Below are 20052 nucleotides of genomic sequence, written 5' to 3'. Positions count from 1 at the left end.
ATGTTTCTTTTCTGTTAAGAGCAGGGGGTCCAACCTAACCTAATTGCTGCTCACTTTGCTTTTGTGAGGCACTGGGAAATGTTCAGCATGTTAGATAGAAGAACAAAACTTAGACACCTGCCAAGATTATGTACAGCCTACCCAAGGAAAAAAAAATTTTTTTTTAACTTCACAGCTTGTGATTGGAAAAGGACACAGGACAGCTGCTAACTGTTTTCCTTTCATCTCCACTTTTGGCATGTTCTTCTAATAGCTCTCCTGTCACACTCAGTCTGCAGCACAGTGAGAGCTAAAAGAGTAGGACCGAGGTGTCCCCCCAACCCTATTCCCACCCCCTTCTCAGACTCAGCTGCTGGAAAAGACCATTTTAAGCATTTAATGTCCGCCCTACCCCTTTGGGAATGGCGTAACCCAGCTAGACACCACGCTTCAAAAGAGAGAGGCAAGTTAAAGCTTTGCAGTTAGTTAGGGAACATTTAGACTAGAGAAAACCCAGGTCCCTGCCAACCCTGATTCCATGATTCAGTGAACAGAAAGAACTGGAGCAGAGGAGGGAAGAATAGGTCAGATGGCTTTCCAAGTGCTCTTTCATAAAGAGGGATTCATCATTGTTTAAACTCTGTAAAACCAAACATAAAATACTTTAGAACATTTGCTTTCAAATGTGAATTTCATATGGTTCAAAGTAAAATACAAATGGTTTAGGTCTAACCAGGGTTTTTTTTACTGAACCTTTTCTCTCCTGCAGTAACCCCACTGGAGGCAGTGTCAGATGATAGTTATGAGAAAGACTCCTGTCAGCTATTGGGAGCAAGTTATTTAAGTACCTACCTCAGAGAGTTGTTGTGAGAATTAAATAAGGTAATATATCTAAGGCATTTAGAACAGAGCCTGGCACAAGAACTCTATACGTGTGCAATTTACTTTATGCTAACTTACACCAACTGCTATTAATGGGAAAATAGAAAGAAGGCAATAGGTGTTCATATGCTTTATATTTTCATACATATGTATCAGGAAAAAAGTAAGAACATACAAATAAGTTTTTGTCACATCAGCTTTTCTTCTTTCTTGTGTGAATTGTGGATTAACATCCTGAAAAATGAATAGTCTTCCTCTTTTGCCACTATGAAATTTTTGACCAAAGACAGTCTTTAATAAATATACATAATTCTAAGGGTGATGCAAGAGGGAAGATATATGGGAACATATGTATATGTATAACTGATTCAGTTTGTTGTAAAGGAAAAACTAACACACTATTGTAAAACAATTATACTCCAATAAAGATGTTAATAAAAAAAAATATATATATATATACATAATTCTAAAATCTACATGAACACATGTTGCAAATGAATCATAATTTTAATTTATGATATCACCAAACCTTGCTCAATGCTTTAAGAAATATATAACTGATTACTTAAATTCCCTTTCCCCCTCTCTCTCTCTGTAGCTTCAAAATCGATGTTTCAAAGGGGAAAAAGGCTTGAAAACTAAAAAGGAAAAAATTGGTTGTATAAAACTCATTATAATCATGTGAACTGTTAACTGCTAACCGTAAGAAACAAGTCTAAGATATAATTTATTTATTCAAATATAGAACTTGCATATATATATATATATATATATATATATATATAGATGCTTTCTAACTTATTGCTCAGCGATGTGACATTTATTTGAATCAATAATTCATGTGGTCTAAAAAATCTAGGAAACTTTCTTCATAAGCTAAAAACATGGAAATTTAGTTAAGTTGTCAACAAGAAATTCCACTGAAGTAGACAGGGTATGTTAAAATGGAAGGCTAAGCTAGAGATGTAAAAAATATACTACAAAATTTTCTTCTGCTGCCGTTTCATTAATGTGAGAGAGGGAATTAAAATTGGAGGAAGCACATCATTCATTATCTGATCACTTAAGGTAACTCATGTTTCTGTCTGATAAACTAAATAAAGCTTTGTTCCAACACTGATAAGGGATTATAAATCTGGTATTTATCACAGTAGTTATTATCGTTATCATGCAGCAAAGACATACATTGCGTTTACCTGTAAACTGATATTAAATTGACTCAAAATCTTTATAGACGCTTAAGGTAGCATTGTTATTCCAAGAAAATCATATATAGATTTATACCACCATTTATGCTGTAAAAAAGCTATATTAAAAATAAACTAAAATATGTTTTTCCATGTGTGAATTTGCAAGATCGTGGTATCCTTCATTCTACTACCGAAATATTCTATTTTAAATATTTAAGGCCACACAAACTGTAAAGAAGAATCTAATTTAGTTAATTATAGAGCAAAAGAAATCTCCTCCAATCAATAGTATCTTACTGATTTTTTTCAGTCTTGAACTGAAGAGAATAAATAACATCCAACTCAAGCTTACATTAAGAAGAAACCAGTTCTCTATGGTCCTTAAAATATGTTTCCTTAGCATTTTATATAATATGCAATGTGAAGGAAAGCCTTCTAAATGAATGTCATATGACATTAAGGTTATGAAAACGAGAACTTTTCAAGCTGAAATTCTCAGAGACAGAAAAGATCAGCAGAGATACTTCTGAGAAATGATTTCAATAAATAGCTATTCTACTTCAAATGGGTCATTAAGTACAAAGCACTGCTTTTTATTCTATTTGGTCATCTTATTAGTTTATCACAGCTGAAAAAAATCCAATACGTAAGATATTCTCCCCATGGACATAGAAACTTCAGCTTTCAACTCTTTTTTTTTTTTTTTTGCGGTAAGCGGGCCCCTCACTGTTGTGGCCTCTCCCGTTGCGGAGCACAGGCTCTGGACGCGCAGGCTCAGCGGCCATGGCTCACGGGCCCAGCCGATCCGCCGCATGTGGGATCTTCCCGGACCGGGGCCCGAACCCGTGTCCCCTGCATCGGCAGGCGGACTCTCAACCACTGCGCCACCAGGGAAGCCCGAGCTTTCAGCTCTTAGTGCATAAAATATTACATTACTTTTCTTCATTCCATGACTTAAGAAAGCAACAAAGACCCCCTGGATTAGACATTTCCTGTCAGTGAAAAAAACAGGTGTTCTAAAAACACTGCCTTGGGACTTTGATCCTTCTAGAAAGTCATTAACTAAACGACTTTATCTCCTGATTATTATTCCTTAAATGTCTGTGCCATGTGCCTGGTAGCGTGCTAAGAATATAGTAAATAATTTCTCAATTGGACTTGTCATTTTGGTAGCATAGATTTCTAGCCCCATAATGAAGAAACACTAATGAAAGCAGAACCAGCTACTAATTTGTTTTAATGACTGAAAAATTAGAAGATAATTTGCTAAAGATTCTAAATTTAATGTTCATGAACTTTGACTAACAGGAACATCAGTTATATCCTGAGAATGATTCATGAGTTTGTTTGACTGCCTGTTTTGATTCCCTGTCACATCCTCGTTATTGCCCCATTTATGTGATTCAACTACAGTTTTCATGTCTTTGACTGTAGAGAGGCACTGTCTAATGGAACATTCTATGATGACAGAAATGTTCTATATTTGCATTATCCAATATGTAGCCACCAGCCACATGTGGCCAATGAATCCTTGAAGTCAGGATTGAAAAGAATCAACTAGATAAGGCAATTGAGAGGACATTCTTAACATTTCATGGAGAAGTTCTATGGAGTTAATGGGGGTAAAAGCGTATTGGGGTGGGTTGAGGAGTAAATGGGAGATGAACAAGTAGAGACATCATGTGTACAAGGAGATAAGGGGGTAGAGAGTGCAGTGTGGTAGGTGGTTAGGTAGAAGACAGACCTGATGGAACTCTACTCCAGACACATGATCTGACAGTCATGTGAAAAATGGATGGAAGAAAGAGAAAGCTAGGGTGTATGTTCAGCTTTTATTGAGAAAAAAAGGAAATAAGCTGAGATTTTCTAACATTCAGTGAAGGCAAATGATAATAAGAGAATAAACTGTAGTTCCCAAGAAAGAATGGAAATATTTATTGTCCTTGATAGCACAGCTGTTACCCAAGTACAAGGAAAATGCTTAGTTGCAAGATTTGAAACATTTGATTTTTCTCTGAAAAGCTGTGAGAATCCATGATACTATAAAAATAAGGTATTCTATGATTTCTCCTTATAAGAAATTTTGTAAATTCCTAGTACTGAGATTGATTTGTCAAAAAAGAAAAACTGCATTCTTGCACTTCTCTATAATTACTCCTTAAAACAAGTTGTTACAAGTTCTGAAACATTAAAATGTAGTTTCAGATTATACAATCTATATTTACATAGAACGATACTAATCAAAAGTTGGGCATGACTGAAATCATAGCATTTTAGAACTGAATGGGTGTTTGTTAAACGGCTTCATTTTATGGGTGAGGACCACAAGGCTCAGAAATAATATATGACTGAGCCATGTTTACCCAGATAAAACCTGGACCCAGGTCTTTAGACTCCAAGCCTGGTGCTATATTGAAAAAAGACTGGCTAGATGATGCACCAGGATACTTTTGCTATCCCTATATATTACAATAAGAAACAAAATAGAAAATTTCCAACGGAATACCTCACTGGGTCATACAGAGTGAAGTAAGTCAGAAGGAGAAAAACAAACACCATATGCTAATACATATATATGGAATCTAAGAAAAAAAATGTCATGAAGAACCTCGGGGTAAGACGGGAATAAAGACACAGACCTACTAAAGCATGGACTTGAGGATATGGAGAGGGGGAAGGGTAAGCTGGGACAGAGTGAGAGAGTGGCATGGACATATATATGCTACCAAACATAAAATACATAGCTAGTGGGAAGCAGCCGCATAGCACAGGGAGATCAGCTAGGTGGTTTGTGACCACCTAGAGGGGTGGGAGGGAGGGAGATGCAAGACGGAAGAGATATGGGAACATATGTATATGTATAACTGATTCACTTTGTCGTAAAGCAGAAACTAACACACCATTGTAAAGCAATTATACTCCAATAAAGATGTTAAAAAAATTTTTTTAATAAAATTAAAAAAAAAAAAAACCCTCACTGGGGACAGTGAATCCTTTTCTTTACATTTCCACAACTAGGACCATTTCCTCTTGGGCATATTCTCACCATTTGCATTGTGTGTTTCACAGTTTTCGCTCATTTTTCAACTGTTTGTTTGGTAATTGTCCTGTATGCTAGGATATTTGACCCAAAGAGAAGTTGTCTAACTTCCCTACAGTTCTTCAAAATATTTCCTCACTTACTGGAGATAGATAAGGTGGTGGTTTAGAGGAAGAACAGTGGTCTCTAAGGATTAAATTTTTTTAATGTGTATTTTTTGTTATTGTTGATCTTTTAAAACATATTGATTGGAGTATAATTGCTTTACAATGGTGTGTTAGTTTCTGCTTTATAACGAAGTGAATCAGTTATACATATACGTACCTCCCATATCCCCTCCCTCTTGCGTATCCCTCCCTCCCACCCTCCTTATCCCACTCCTATAGGTGGTCACAAAGCATCGAGTTGATCTCCCTGTGCTATGTGGCTGCTTCCTACTAGCTATCTGTTTTACATTTGGTAGTGTATATATGTCCATGCCACTCTCTCACTTTCTTCAAGCTTACCATTCCCACACCCCATATCTTCAAGTCCATTTTCTAGTACGTCTGCATCTTTATATCTTTATTCCCCTCTTGCCCCTAGGCTCTTTTTTTTTTTCAAATTAAAATTGACCATTTTATTTATTTCTTTTAACATTTATTTTTTTTAACATCTTTATTGGAGTATAATTGCTTTACAATGGTGTCTTAGTTTCTGCTTTATAACAAAGTGAATCAGTTATATATATACATATATCCCCATACGTCTTCCCTCTTGCATCTCCCTCCCTCCCACCCTCCCTATCCCACCCCTCTAGGTGGTCAAAAAGCACCGAGCTGATCTCCCTGTGCTATGCGGCTGCTTCACACTAGCATTCTATTTTACGTTTGGTAGTGTATATATGTCCATTTGACTCTCTCACTTTGTCCCAGCTTACACTTCCCCCTCGCTGTATCCTCCAGTCCATTCTCTAGTAGGTCTGCATCTTTATTCCTGTTTTGCGCCTAGATTCTTCATGACCTTTTTTTTTTAGATGCCATATATATGTGTTATTTCTTTTTCTCTTTCTCACTTACTTCACTCTGTATGACAGTCTCTAGGTCCATCCACCTCACTACAAATAACTCAGTTTTGTTCCTTCTTATGGCTGAGTAATATTCCTTTGTATATATGTGCCACATCTTCTTTATCCATTCATCTGTTGATGAACACACTTCAGTTCCTTCCATGTCCTGGCTATTGTAAATAGAGCTGCAATGAACATTCTGGTACATGACTCTTTTTGAATTATGGTTTTCTCAGGGTATATGCCCAGTAGTGGGATTGCTCGGTCGTGCGGTAGTTCTATTCTTAGATTTTTAAGGAACCTCCATACTGTTCTCCATAGTGGCTGTATCAATTTCCATTCCCACCAACAGTGCAAGAATGTTCCCTTTTCTTCGCACCCTCTCCAGCATTTATTGTTCGTAGATTTTTTGATGATGACCATTCTGACCTGTATGAGATGATATCTCATTGTAGTTTTGATTTGCATTTATCTAATGATTAATGATGTTGAGCATTCTTTCAGGTGTCTGTTGCAATCTGTATACCTTCTTTGCAGAAATGTCTATTTAGGTCTTCTGCCCATTTTTGGATTGGGTTGTTTGTTTTTTTAATATTGAGCTGCATGAGCTGCTTGTAAATTTTGGAGATTAATCCTTTGTCAGTTGCTTCGTTTGCAAATATTGTCTCCCATTCTGAGGGTTGTCTTTTTGTATTGTTTATGATTTAAGGATTAAATTTTTTAAATCATTTCAGTATTCAAACACTGAAATCAAGTTTTCAGTATTACCTATAGATAGTAGCTAATTCAGACTATAGCATCCTGGTGTGTTTTGTGTTTGTACACAGGACCCAGGTTCTATATTTTGTATAAGCTTAAGTTGTGGGGTGGTAATTTAGCCAGTGGAAACCCGGATAATGATCTAATACATAGGTGGCCAAAGTTTTTTGTTTTTTTTTGTTTTTGTTTTTGTTTTTTAAGGGCCTTTTAACTCCTTTGGAAAACCCCTTAAAGAGTGAAAGTCAAACAGAATGGTATCATATATCCAGCTCATGACACACTAGTCCATTTCTGAAAATAATAACACTTTCTCAAAATGAAGTCATTTATATCCTTAGCCATGCCCTATTGTGTGCACTGAGTACTTTCTGAGAGCAGTGTTTCCTGTGGCGTACTCCCAAGACTGGCTTATTTGTTTGCGTTAGGCTTTTATTATCATGCTGCTCTACCTGCATCGTTCTGCCTTCTCCAAGGTGGCCAGCGTAGCTTAAGCACAGGAATGTTGCTATGCGTAGGTGGAATGTTTTTGTCCAGTGAGCGCCCATTGTAAATCCCTAGCTATGATGCCATTGTAATGACTTTAATCTTTCTAAGAACAGCCAGTTACATCCATTTATAACATAGTCCGATATTAAATTGTTTACATTCATCTGTTCTGTGCCAGTCCAGGGAAAGACATTGGTCTTCGCACCATAGTAAACTGGCCCCTCCTCCTTTACTTTCTCAGGAAAAGGCATCACGATCTGCCCCTACTGTTGAAGCCTGGCACTGATGTGTATTCTGAATTTCTCCATCATTCTGTGCATTCAATCACCAAGTCAAACTTCTTGATAATTTTCAGATCCACTCACTTCTTTCAGTCTCCTGTGACCACTACCTTAGTCTAAGCCCACATCATCTATAGAACAAGTACTGTGGTCTCCTAACGGTCTCCATGCTCCCATGATTGCCCTTTCCAGTTCATTCTGTTTTGCTTTAAATATTCATCAGTACCCATTGCTCTCCATAAATAGGTATTCCGTAATTTCTATTCGTAAGTGTTTTTATTTTACACATTAGTAGGACAGAGTTTGACTTGTCCTTAGAAAGCAGTGATCTGAATTCTTGAACTTCTCTATAGACTTATTTAAAGGGAAACTCTAGCTTGCAAGCTCCCAAAGACTAAAATTTAGGGACGAAAGAAGCCATTTATAGATTTCTGTGTTACAGGGAGTTCCCTGGCAGTCCAGTGGTTAGAACTTTGCCCTCTTATTGCTGAGGGCCCGGGTTTGATCCCTGGTCAGGGAACTAAAATCCCACAAGCCGCACGGCACAGTCAAAATAAATAAATAAATAAATTTCTGTGTTGGAATATTAATCAGAGGTCAAAAAATCATTGAAATCAGAGAATATCAGGACTAGACTGATCCTTGGAGATTATGTGGCTCAACCTCATCATTTTATAGGTAAGGAAACTGAGGCCCAGCCACAGAAAACAAATTGATCTTTCTAAATATGGAATCTCATCGTGTAACTCGTTTTCTTAAAATCTGTCCAGGCTTTCCATTATGGTCAAGAGGAAGTCTAAATTCCTCAGTGTGGCATACAATGTCTGTATAGTCTGGCCTATCCTTATCTTTCTAGACTTACCTTTTGCTCCTCTCTCCAACTTATCCTAGAACTTAATTCTTCCAAGTAAACTGTGTTCTTTCTTACCCACACGACATTGCACGTAATTTCTCCTAGTCCTTCCCATTTTGAATGCTAAATCCAAACCATCCTTCAGACATTTGATTAAACATCATCTCCCCTGCAAACATATCCCAGATCCCCTCTATACTACCAAGCATGTGTCACCATCATAGCATATTCACAGCATCCTATCTGCCTTTGAACAATCTGTTTCCATCACTGGACTGGAAGGAATAGACAGTTGAGGGCAGGGACCTGCATCTTACTCATTGTTCTGTCCTCACATCTTGATCAGGTATCTGACATTCAATTATTTAAGATTAATTATTAATTCTCTTTTAACTTGCCTAGTATACTTCAGTTATTCCATCAGCTCTCCTTACAAAATCTATTTTCAGAGGGGAAAAACACTTGTTTATTCACCTCAATGCATAGGTCACTGATAGTTTTAAATAACAACTCTTCCTAGAAGCATATACATTTTTAGGGGAACAAGGTTTTGATCACAGGAATGAATTCCCAATGCAGATAATCCAACCATAAATAGTAAGCCATGAGAGTATTTGTGAGGGAAAGAAAACTTTCCCAGAACCTTCAACACAGTCATATAGGTGACCTACTCTCACCTCATCCTCACAGAAGAATGACTCTATGTTTTTGTCTATAAAAATCTGATCACTTGTTGATTATTTTTCTCTGTATTAAGGAAATCATTATTTAAATGCCTGATTTAATTTATAACATTTCTGGGTTTGTTTCAGGGAAGCAATGTTATGGAAGATCAAGATCTGTTGGAAATTGGAATCCTTAATTCTGGGCACAGACAAAGAATTCTACAGGCAATCCAGCTCCTTCCAAAGGTAAGCCATGCTTTATTACCTTAGCCCTGAGTATAGTCCCAGTGGTTTTAAGTCCAGGTGTGCAAGGGGTACTAGTATTTAGGACAACATGTCTGCATATTGATGCAACTCCTCAAAGCAGGTCTTCTTAGTCCAACTAAACGTTCAGACTCATAAGACTACTATGAGCCACAGTAGATCTATCAAGAAAGATGTAATACAGGAAGTGCCACTGGCTAGCAGGGCAGCTTCAGAGTTTTTCTTCAGTGGGATCCTTTATGTCAGTACAAACATCAGTCCATGCCCCCCAGGTGACAGATCAGGTGCAAGAAGACAAGATCAATATGGGGTGGGTAAAAGAATGTTCCTGGATTAGAAGCTTCATGCCCTTAAAGGCAGTATCTCTTGCAACAACTCCATAGCCCTAGCCTCCAGGGACAGGGAACCTGCCTAATCACAAGTCATCACTCAGGGAAGTCCAAAATATCGCATCCCCATCAGGTATTTGTAGTTCATGTATAAATCTTCCCAGTCCAGATGCAATTTACCAACCAGGCATCATTTTAACTTTAAGTATTATGTTATGTAGCCAACAGAGTTGACCTGTTTCCAGAGAAGGTTTCATAAGAGCCTAAAACAACTGGTCTTCAGGATATGTAGGATTTTAATTGGTAAGGAAAGGGAAAGGCATTTCAGGGGCCAGCAGGAATCACATAGATAGAGGTATGGTCCAGGCAACAAACTGCCAGAAGCTTTAGGGGAACAGCGATACTCGTGTGATTGTCCATCAACAGATGAATGGATAAAGATGTGGCACATATATACAATGGAATATTAGTCAGCCATAAAAAGAAATGAAACTGAGTTATTTGTAATGAGGTGGATAGACCTGGAGTCTGTCATACAGAGTGAAGTAAGTCAGAAGGAGAAAAACAAATACTGTATGCTAACACATATATATGGACTCTGAGAAAAAAAAATGTCATGAAGAGACTAGGGGTAGGACAGGAATAAAACACAGACCTACTAGAGCATGGACTTGAGGATATGGGGAGCGGGAAGGGTAAGCTGTGACGAAGCAAGAGAGTGGCATGGACATATATACACTACCAAATGTAAATTAGATAGCTAGTGGGAAGCAGCTGCATAGCACAGGGAGATCAGCTCGGTGCTTTGTGACCACCTAGAGGGGTGGGATAGGGAGGGTGGGAGGGAGGGAGACGCAAGAGGGAAGAGATATGGGAACATATGTATATGTATAACTGATTCACTTTGTTGTAAAGCAGAAACTAACACACCAATGTAAAACAGTTATACTCCAATAAAGATGTTAAAAAAAAATCCAGTGGGATTTGCACAACAATGTGAATGTACTTAATGCCACTAAAGTGTATACTTCAAGATGGTTTAAGGTGGTAGATTTTACATTTTGTTATTTCACCACGGTTTAAAAAATAATTTTTAAAAAGAGAAGAAAAAATCCAGTGTGATTAAAACAATTGGAGAGTGGTGTCAGAGTTAAAACAGAAAAAGTAGGTTGGGTCAGGTTGGTATCAGGCTAAGGAATTTGAAATTTATTCTGTAAGCACAGGGGAATGGACATGACTAGACTGCTTTAGGCCAGTTAATTCTGGAGACTGTATACAAGAGGAATTAGAAGGAGGGAATGTTGAAGTTGGGTCATACACTTGGAAAAAGATTCAGGGGGCAAGCTTGGAGGCAGGGTAGCAGATGGATGTTAATAGATGCGCCTAAATATATGAATTTATTATATATTTTGTATTCTCCTCTGTGCTTTTCCTTTCTAAGGAGGCTGTAATTTCTCCTTCTCAGAATGGGAAAGATAAATACTAACCACTGTTTCTGAGGAAGTGATATGATGAAATTTTCCAACTGACAATGAACTGAGTTTCTACTGATAGAAACTTACCACTTTTGCAAATTCAAGGAAAGTCAAGCATACAAAGGAGTTTTAGTCATACAATTTTCTACACTAAAAGAAAAAGAATAAAGCATCCTTAAAACTGTATCTGGAGGTAATTCTTATTAACATACTATTCACCTCGCTACTTTTGTATCTTTACTTAGAATATTAGTTCCTCAGCAAGTTTTCTCCTCACTCTCAGCAAGGACTCCTGCACTGCTGTAACCCCACAGTGCCTGCCCCCTAGTAGGCACTCAATAAATCAGGGAATGACTCCCCACTTGTCACAAATCTGCCTGCCATTTAAAGTTCAACTCAGGGCTTCCCTGGTGGCGCAGTGGTTGAGAGTCCTCCTGCCGATGCAGGAGACACAGGTTCGTGCCCCAGTCCAGGAAGAATCCACATGCCGCGGAGCAGCTGGGCCCGTGAGCCATGGCTGCTGAGCCTGCGCGTCTGGAGCCTGTGCTCTGCAACGGGAGAGGCCACCACAGTGAGAGGCCGGCGTACCGCAAAAAAACAAAAACAAAACAAAAAAAAAAACAAATAAAGTTCAACTCAAACTGTTCTACATCACTTTTTTTGTGAAACTTCTCCTAAAATGAAACCACTTCTCACCACCTTAGTAATTATTACCCTAGTCCACACCAACCACCTCTAATCAGGCTACCACAATAGATTCTAACCTGTCGTCTCTAGGTTAGACTACTTGAGTCAATTTCTCATTGGTCCTTTCACCTGGACAATGCATAGATGCCTAATCTCTGTCCTGGTTACCTTTCTTACCACTTTACAGTTGAATTTCCACATGGCGCCCAGAAAGAAATGTAAATCAGATCATGCCACATCCTGATTAAAATCTCCAGTGGATTCCCTTTCTCACTTAGAACAGAATCTTTATCATGACCTACGAAAGTCAATAGGATCTGACCCCTTCCCACCAATATGACCTCGTCTGTCACTCTCCCTTTCTCCCACACTCTAGTCATGTAGCTTTCTTTTTTGTTCCAGAACATGCCAAACTCACTTTTGCCTCAAAGCCTTTCTCTATTGGTCTGTCTGCCTGGAAAGCCTTTTCTTCATATCTTCAAGTGCTTGCTCCTTGCACCATCAAATGTGTACTCAGCTGTCACCTCCTCACAGAGGATTTTGTGCCCTCAAAGTCACACCCCTCACCTACTGTCACTGTCCTTCATATTGTCCTGCTTCAGTTTTCTTCATAGCACTTGTGGCTACTGGAAGTTATATTATTTATTTGTTTGTTTTCTTCCTTATTTTTCATCTCACCCCCAGGATGCAAGGTCAATGAAATAAGGGACCTTGGCTATCTTGTTCCCTTTTATATATCCAGTCCCTGGAATGGTGTCTATCACATCAAAAAATAATTTGTGGAATGAAAGAATACCCTGCTCTTCCTTTCCTCTGAGATTTGATGGCCCTATGCTTGTTCTGTCTGAAGGTACTAATAATATTTTACTACTTTTATGTTATAAGCATCCTGAGGGCAGAGACAGTGTCACATCCATCCTTGACCTTCCCACTGTGCTTAGCTCAATACATGCACATTAAAAGAATGAGTGATTAAACGAATGAATGTTTTTTTCACATGTTATTCATATATAAATTTTTAAATCAAAGACTATCTCAATTTTTAAGCTGTGTCTATAATGCTGTACAGGCCATTTTGAGAAACAAAAGAACCTGAACCCAGAATTATTTGAAGAATAAATGAAGTTTGTTTTGGTTTTTTGAGGTACGCGGGCCTCTCACTGTTGTGGCCTCTCCCGTTGCGGAGCACAGGCTCCGGACGCCCAGGCCCAGCGACCACGGCTCACGGGCCCAGCCGCTCCGCGGCATGTGGGATCTTCCCGGACCGGGGCACGAACCCGTGTCTCCTGCATCGGCAGGTGGACTCTCAACCACTGCGCCACCAGGGAAGCCCTGAAGTGTTTATTTTAAAGAGAGAATATCATTCCCATTGGAGAAAACAATATAGTAGAAATAACACAAAATTAAGCTTCTATCAAGAGGCTGATGCTGAAGTGCTTACTATAAACCCAGATGAGTAGAGAATATATAAAACATCCAAACACGTGTTCAGCAGTACAAACAAAATGTTATAATGCCACAGATTGATGCTTTGCCTTCTTAGGTAATGAGCCCAATCTTTAGGTGGTTGACAGTGTAATTCTGCTGCCAGGCTGCTCATTTGCATTCACTGTAACTGTGCACTGCCAAAAAACGGACAAAATGTCTCTTCATTTTCCTTCTGCAGTTTTGGTCCTCAGAATATTTGTGTTCTTCATCTGTCATGAGAAATACTCCATTATTGCTACCTGAGATCCTTTAATTAACATATTGTGTTTTGGAATTGGTGAGATTGTTCCTAAACAGAGAAAAGGTGGTTTGCTAAGTGCAATCTTGATGTGTTAGCACAGTTCAATGCATGTTTTTTTATGTTTTATTTGTATTTGTTGTTTCAAGTTTTAAATACAAAAGTTTATTCTTTCAATAATAATGTTTTTTCTATACTATTCCCTTTTTAAGATTGAAGTATTTACTAGTGCAAAGATCTGTATGGTCTCCAGTTCATTTGATACACTGAACACAAAGAATGTGTTCCACATAGACATCTTTAGAACAGTAATCACATTAATTCCTCTTCTCCATCCATTCTTTCCTGTCTTTTACAGTGCCTGACCTTTAGTAGCAAAGCTTAATTATCCATTTTCATCCAGCATCCACTTCCCGCACCCCCAACTCAGTCTTTCCTTAGGTCTGAAAGTTTCCCACGACTTTTACCCTTTTCTCTTTTTCGTTTTTCTATCAAAGGGTAAGGATCTATTTTACATAAAGAAATATTACAAACTTATAAGTGAACCATAGGCAAATTAACAAAATAATTGCCAGAATAAATTAAAAGGCATAACATTTAAGGGGATACACTAATGGAAAATAAGCATGAAAAAAATGCTTGGCCTCCTTAGTAATTGGTGCAATGCTAATTAAGATTATAAAGATACCATTTAATACTCACAAGACTGGCAAAATTAAGGCACCTCATCATTTCAAGTATGAGGGTGGTTGAGGTTCAATGGGAATCCTAGTACATCCCCATAGCAGTTTACTTTTTTTTTAAAAAACATCTTTATTGGAGTATAATTGCTATACAATGGTGTGTTAGTTTCTGCTGTCTAACAAAGTGTATCAGCTATACGTATACATATATCCCCATATCTCCTCCCTCTTGCATCTCCCTCCCTTTCCCACGCCTCTAGGTGGACACAGAGCACCAAGCTGATCTCCCTGTGCTATGTGGCTGCTTCCCACTAGCTATCTACATTTGGAAGTGAGAGAGTGGCATGGACATATATACACTACCTTTTATCTTTTTAAGAAAGGACACATACCAAAAGTTCTATGAGAAGATGGCTTATTTTGTAGTCTCCTAGACACTTTAAGCATATTGGGCTTTCTCTGTCCCCTAGACACAGGGAAATTATCTGATTACTTATCTGCAACGTGTAATTTACCTTTTTCCAGGTAAGAATTCTGTGTTGCCAAGTTTTTGGATAATCCTTTAAAATCTTTTTATAAGGGCATAATCTCTTTTGTCCTTTGACAATATAACACCTGGAGGTCAGGAATTCAAAGGATTATCATTTTAAAGGTTTGCAGGATTTCATGTCAAGGCCCATAGTGTATCTGCTCTCTTAATCTCTCATCCTGAATTGAAAATGCATTTCAGCATTCTAGCAACTTTTATGTCACATGCTCACTTCACTTTTTAATATTTTTCCCTATATTTTCCTGTTTCGTAATATCTTTTGGAATTACTTGGTAGTTGTCTACACTCGCTCTTTTTTCCCACTCATCCTTCCACCTACTTGGGTCTAACTAGTTCCTCTGCTGCCACCCCACACAACAGTGCTGAGGTCACCAGTGACCAGCAGAGCAGAAATGCCATAAGCTGCTTTGACCTCACCTTGGCTTCAGTAGGTTCTGATATCTTGTGAGCTGTCGACATCGTCCTCTTTTGGCCTCCACAATACCCACAATACCCAATACTTCCTGCCTCGCTGCCATTCCGTCTCCTTGCCTGCTCAGTCTCTCAGTTACATGTTGGAGTTTCTCACAACTCAAAATATTTGATGACTAGTAAATGTAGTTGTCACAGGACTCTTGATCATAGCACAGTTTCTGGTATTCATTGTTTTGTTCATTGCAACCCTACTTTATTTTACTGCATAATGAACACCTGCATTTTTAAGTTCAGTTCAATTTTACCAGTATGTGTTGGGCTACATAGTTTCAATTGTTTTTTTTCACTGAATGGCACTGACCACCTCTGTCCAGATAAATTATCCTCTTCCCCATCCTCAGTTAGAGATTCTGGTTCAAGAAAACAAAACAAAACAAAAACAGAGTTGTCTCTTATTCCAATAGAAAAACAAGGTTCTCTGTTAGGTATCTATTGCTGTATAACAAGTTACCTCAAATCTTATTGGGATATAACAACATTGATTATTTCTATTTCTCTGGGGAAGGAATCTAGGAGCAGCTTAGCTGGGTCCTCTGGCTCTGGGGTCTCTCACGGGACTACAGTCATCTTGAGACTCAGCTGGGGAAAATCCACTTCCTAGCTCACTCATGTGGTTGTAGGCAGGATTCTAATCTTTGGGAGATTTTGGACCGAGGCCTCAGTGCCTCACAAGCTGTTTATTGGCTGAAGGCCTTCCTCGGTTCCTTGTCACATGGGTCTCTCCATAAAGAAACAGGAAGCTAGTTTCAACAGCATAAGTGAGAGGACAAGAACATGCTAGCAAGATGAAAATCTCAGTCTTTTGTAACATCCTGTCCTTTTGCCTATACTAGTCATTACAATCAAGCCACTAATCCAGCCCAAACATAGGAAGAGGTATGTACACAAGTGTGTGAATACCAAGAGGTGGGATCATTGGGGCCATCTCAGAAGTCTTCCTGCTACAGATACTCTTTATAATGATCCACTTTACAGTCTGGTTCCCATGTCTACATTTGTGGTCAAAATGGAATAACCATTACATGGTTACAACAACAAAGGCACCTTTTATTTCCATGGGCCATCTTCATGGTACTATGATATTCACAATGAGATGATTTAGCAACACATTAGTAATCACCATTCAAAAAAGAGGCACATGTCTCTAATCTGTAAAATTAGGTATAATGTAGCATGATATGACACAATCATACAGAAATTAGAGACCTTGAAGATTTGCCAATTGCACATAAAGACTTCATGATTTGAATGCCACTGATCTAAGTGATGCATACAAATCAGGAATCCTGTAAAACATTACAAATTTTAAAAACATGTTCATTCTTCATTGGTGCCTCATTATTGAAAGGAGAATATTTCCTATATTAGGAAAGTGAATTGGTCAGACTCTCTCAGAAAATACTTTAAGGATGTTAGCAAATTAAACACATTTTTAAAAAAAACTAACAAAGCTAGACAGTAAGAGGGACCATTTAACTTTAGACCTGATCAGAACAAATAGATAAAGGCAACAGTTGACCAAAAAAAGCTTGGGATACAGAGATACACTGGCAAGGACTGAAAACTCAAACACTTTTAAAGGCAAGACAATATGGAGTACTGGAAATTGTGGCAAACTGGAGAGCATAGACCCTGCCCCCCCAAAAACAAAATTAGTCTTGTTTCCACTTTATCAGTTAAACAAAGCATTAGGGACCAGATTTGGTTATAGCTGTGACTTTGCTACTCCAAAAATTAAAGTCTTAATACAATAGAATCCCTAATTATTTCAGAGTTCAAAGGAGTATTACGAATGTGACATTCTCTCAGTTTGGCTTCCTGCCCACGATTCTGCTCTTAAAGACCCTAGTTCTTTCAAGGTGCTTGAAATTCAGATGTTTGTTGATTCTTGTCTTGACGGTTGATGAAGATGTGTGCAAGATCTAGGGGGAAATTGTACAACCAATGTAACTTTTTAAAAACTCTAGAAAGGAAGGTTCGGTCTTATTTCCCTGTCACTTAGAAAAATGATAGCAAACCATTCCTGCTTCTTCTGCTATTTTTCAGAAGGGCAACGACAAAACGTAGGCTATAGGCACAAATTCTCTTGTTGTACCTTTTGACAGGGTAACTTTTCATTCCCCTGTGCCACACTCACTCTCCACCTGCCCTCATTCTTTTTGCTTGCATTTCTTTCTTTTCACTGGCAGGCATCTTAAATTTCATGCCATTCGATGTTTGACCTCCACCCTGTGGACATCCAGTAAAAGATATACTCTCAAACACAATCCCACACACATATGTGCACAGTTAGTATGGCGGCCATAACCTAAAGTTAATACACGACTGGACCCATGGTCTAACTGAGGGCATGGGGTATTCCACCTCCTGTAGGTATGGTCCTTGGTGGGAGAAGCTGTGGTGATTCTAGAGTCTTTTCAAGATCTTTTCAGTTCTGTAAATGTCTTTTGGTTCTGGGACAAACAGATATGCTCACTTAGATCACTTAGATCAGTGTAAAAGATTATTTCATTTTCAGGATAAATGTTGATGCCATTGGAGAACGAGGAAGGAAGAAAGAGTAGTTGACCTTAAGGTCATTTGGAATAAATAAAATAAACTTTGAAGTGACAGCAAGTCATTCAGATCTTTCTTATTATTCCTTATTTCTTATAAGCAGGTAATGAACTCTAGCCACTGTAACAAACAACTCCAAAATCTCAGTGGCTTAACATTATTAAATTTATTTCTCACTCATACTAAGTCCATGGTGGTTTAGGCAGCTCTCCTCCAAGCAGAAACTCAGAGATCCTGGCTTCTTCCATCATGTGGTTCTCCCATCTTGGAGTTCTTTGAGAGCTGCCATAAGGGGAGGGGAGAGAGGAACATAAACGATCACACCGGATATTCTGTTGCCAGGCTTGGAAGTGCATCATTTACTTTAGACCACATTTGACTCACCAGAACTCAGTTTCATGACCCTTGCTAAACTGCAAGGTAAGCCAAGAAATATAGTCTCCCTTCACAGGAAGTGCTAAATGCAATTCCTGAGAATCTAGCCATTCTGTGTCAGAAACCCCTTTTTCTTTCTGCACCTCAGCTGCTGCCTTTCTTCACACTAGTATTCATTCCTTAAGATTTATTCCTTGGAGAAGCCTTTTGAGACATCCTCTGTCTGGGCTAGAGTGCTAATTTAACCTTCTGTACTCCCATTACACCCTATAAAACCACCTATTGACTAGTTTGTCTCTCTCACTCAAGATTAGGATCTTTGTCATATTCATCTTCATTTCCTACGCATGGAGCACCTGGATGTAGTAATGCTCAGTTAATATTAATTAGACTGGACTGAGCCAAACAAGAATGCAGATTAGAAATCAGTCCTGGGCTTCCCTGGTGGCGCAGTGGTTGAGAGTCTGCCTGCCAATGCAGGGGACACGGGTTCGAGCCCTGGTCTGGGAAGATCCCACATGCCGCGGAGCAACTGGGCCCGTGAGCCATGGCCGCTGAGCCTGCGTGTCTGGAGCCTGTGCTCCGCAACGGGAGAGGCCACAACAGTGAGAGGCCCACGCATCGCGATGAAGAGTGGCCCCTGCTTGTCGCAGCTGGAAAAAGCCCCTCGCACAGAAACGAAGACCCAACACAGCCAAAAATAAATAAATAAATAAATAAATTTATAATTGCTTGTTTAATGAAAATTTATAAAAAGAAAGAAAGAAATCAGTCCTGAATAGGTCAAATTAGGACTCCCAGGTTAGGAAATTTCCCAGCTGGGCACCTTTATATTTAAGTGTTTTACAAAGAAGTAAGGCAGGTCCTTTATGAATATAACACCCACAACCTGGTGGCCTGCATTTTCCTCCAGAGACCTCCTCCACCTTGCCTCATGCTTTCTGTTTACAAGTGGAAACCAATAACCAGTCTGTTCTTCAGGAGTACATTGGGAGAAGGAATGGCCGCTACTTATAAAGCTCTATGAGCCCTTTGAAATGACAAAGCCCAGTACACACAAAGTACAAAATAGCTAGAGCTGTTTGGGCTGGATAGATATCCAAATAACTGCTAGACGTGAGAGCAGTGCAGTCCCAACTTACTTATGGACTCTCCGTTCCAAGGTTTTTACACCATTTCAGAAAGCAAGGTGACTGCTGCATTCTTCCTAAGCTAAAGATGGAGGATTTGAATTGTTTTATTTTAAGTGAATTTATCTTAGAATATTTTATCATGTAGACCAGCAAACTGAACTGTCATTTTACTCATTATCCCCCATGATATTTACAGAGAAATATGGGAGGAATTCTGCCAGTAAATAAATTGTGATCTCTCGCCATTCCCAGCAGCTGTGTCACCCTTCACCTTTGAGAAGTTCACTCCCACTTAATAAAGAACAATGGCTCCCTTGGAATGATACTGCAATCAGTAGTAAGAGTAAAGGAATTTAGATATCTGAGCACTTTCTCTTCCTAATGTAATTCTTCCAAGAAAATCACAGTTTAGAGCAGCAAAGGGCCTTAAAATATCCAGCTCAGCCTCTCACCTAAGTCATTTCACAGGTGAGGATAAGCATTGGTCATACTAAATGGCTCTCCTCAAGGCAGATTGTTGCATAGTGACAGAGCTGGATCTAAAATCCCAGGTGTCTGTCCTCATGACAGTTGCCTCCTGGGTGATACTTGGTTATACCTGAGACCCAAGGCTCTGA

General features: G+C 38.8%; 1 protein-coding gene across 2 annotated transcripts in view; it reads left to right on the top strand.

Moving 5' to 3' along the window:
* ANKS1B (ankyrin repeat and sterile alpha motif domain containing 1B) overlaps positions 1-20052 on the top strand; it is a 1077938-nt gene that overhangs the window by 752554 nt on the left and 305332 nt on the right. For both annotated transcript variants that reach the window (XM_067009945.1, XM_067009946.1), the window contains one exon: positions 9331-9429. In XM_067009945.1, the coding sequence (XP_066866046.1) occupies positions 9331-9429 (99 nt within the window). The remainder of the gene's footprint in view (positions 1-9330; positions 9430-20052) is intronic.

Source organism: Kogia breviceps, chromosome 12, assembly GCF_026419965.1.
Source record: "Kogia breviceps isolate mKogBre1 chromosome 12, mKogBre1 haplotype 1, whole genome shotgun sequence".
NCBI classification, from domain to species: Eukaryota; Metazoa; Chordata; class Mammalia; order Artiodactyla; family Physeteridae; genus Kogia; species Kogia breviceps.
This window is presented reverse-complemented; position numbering and strand designations above follow the sequence as displayed.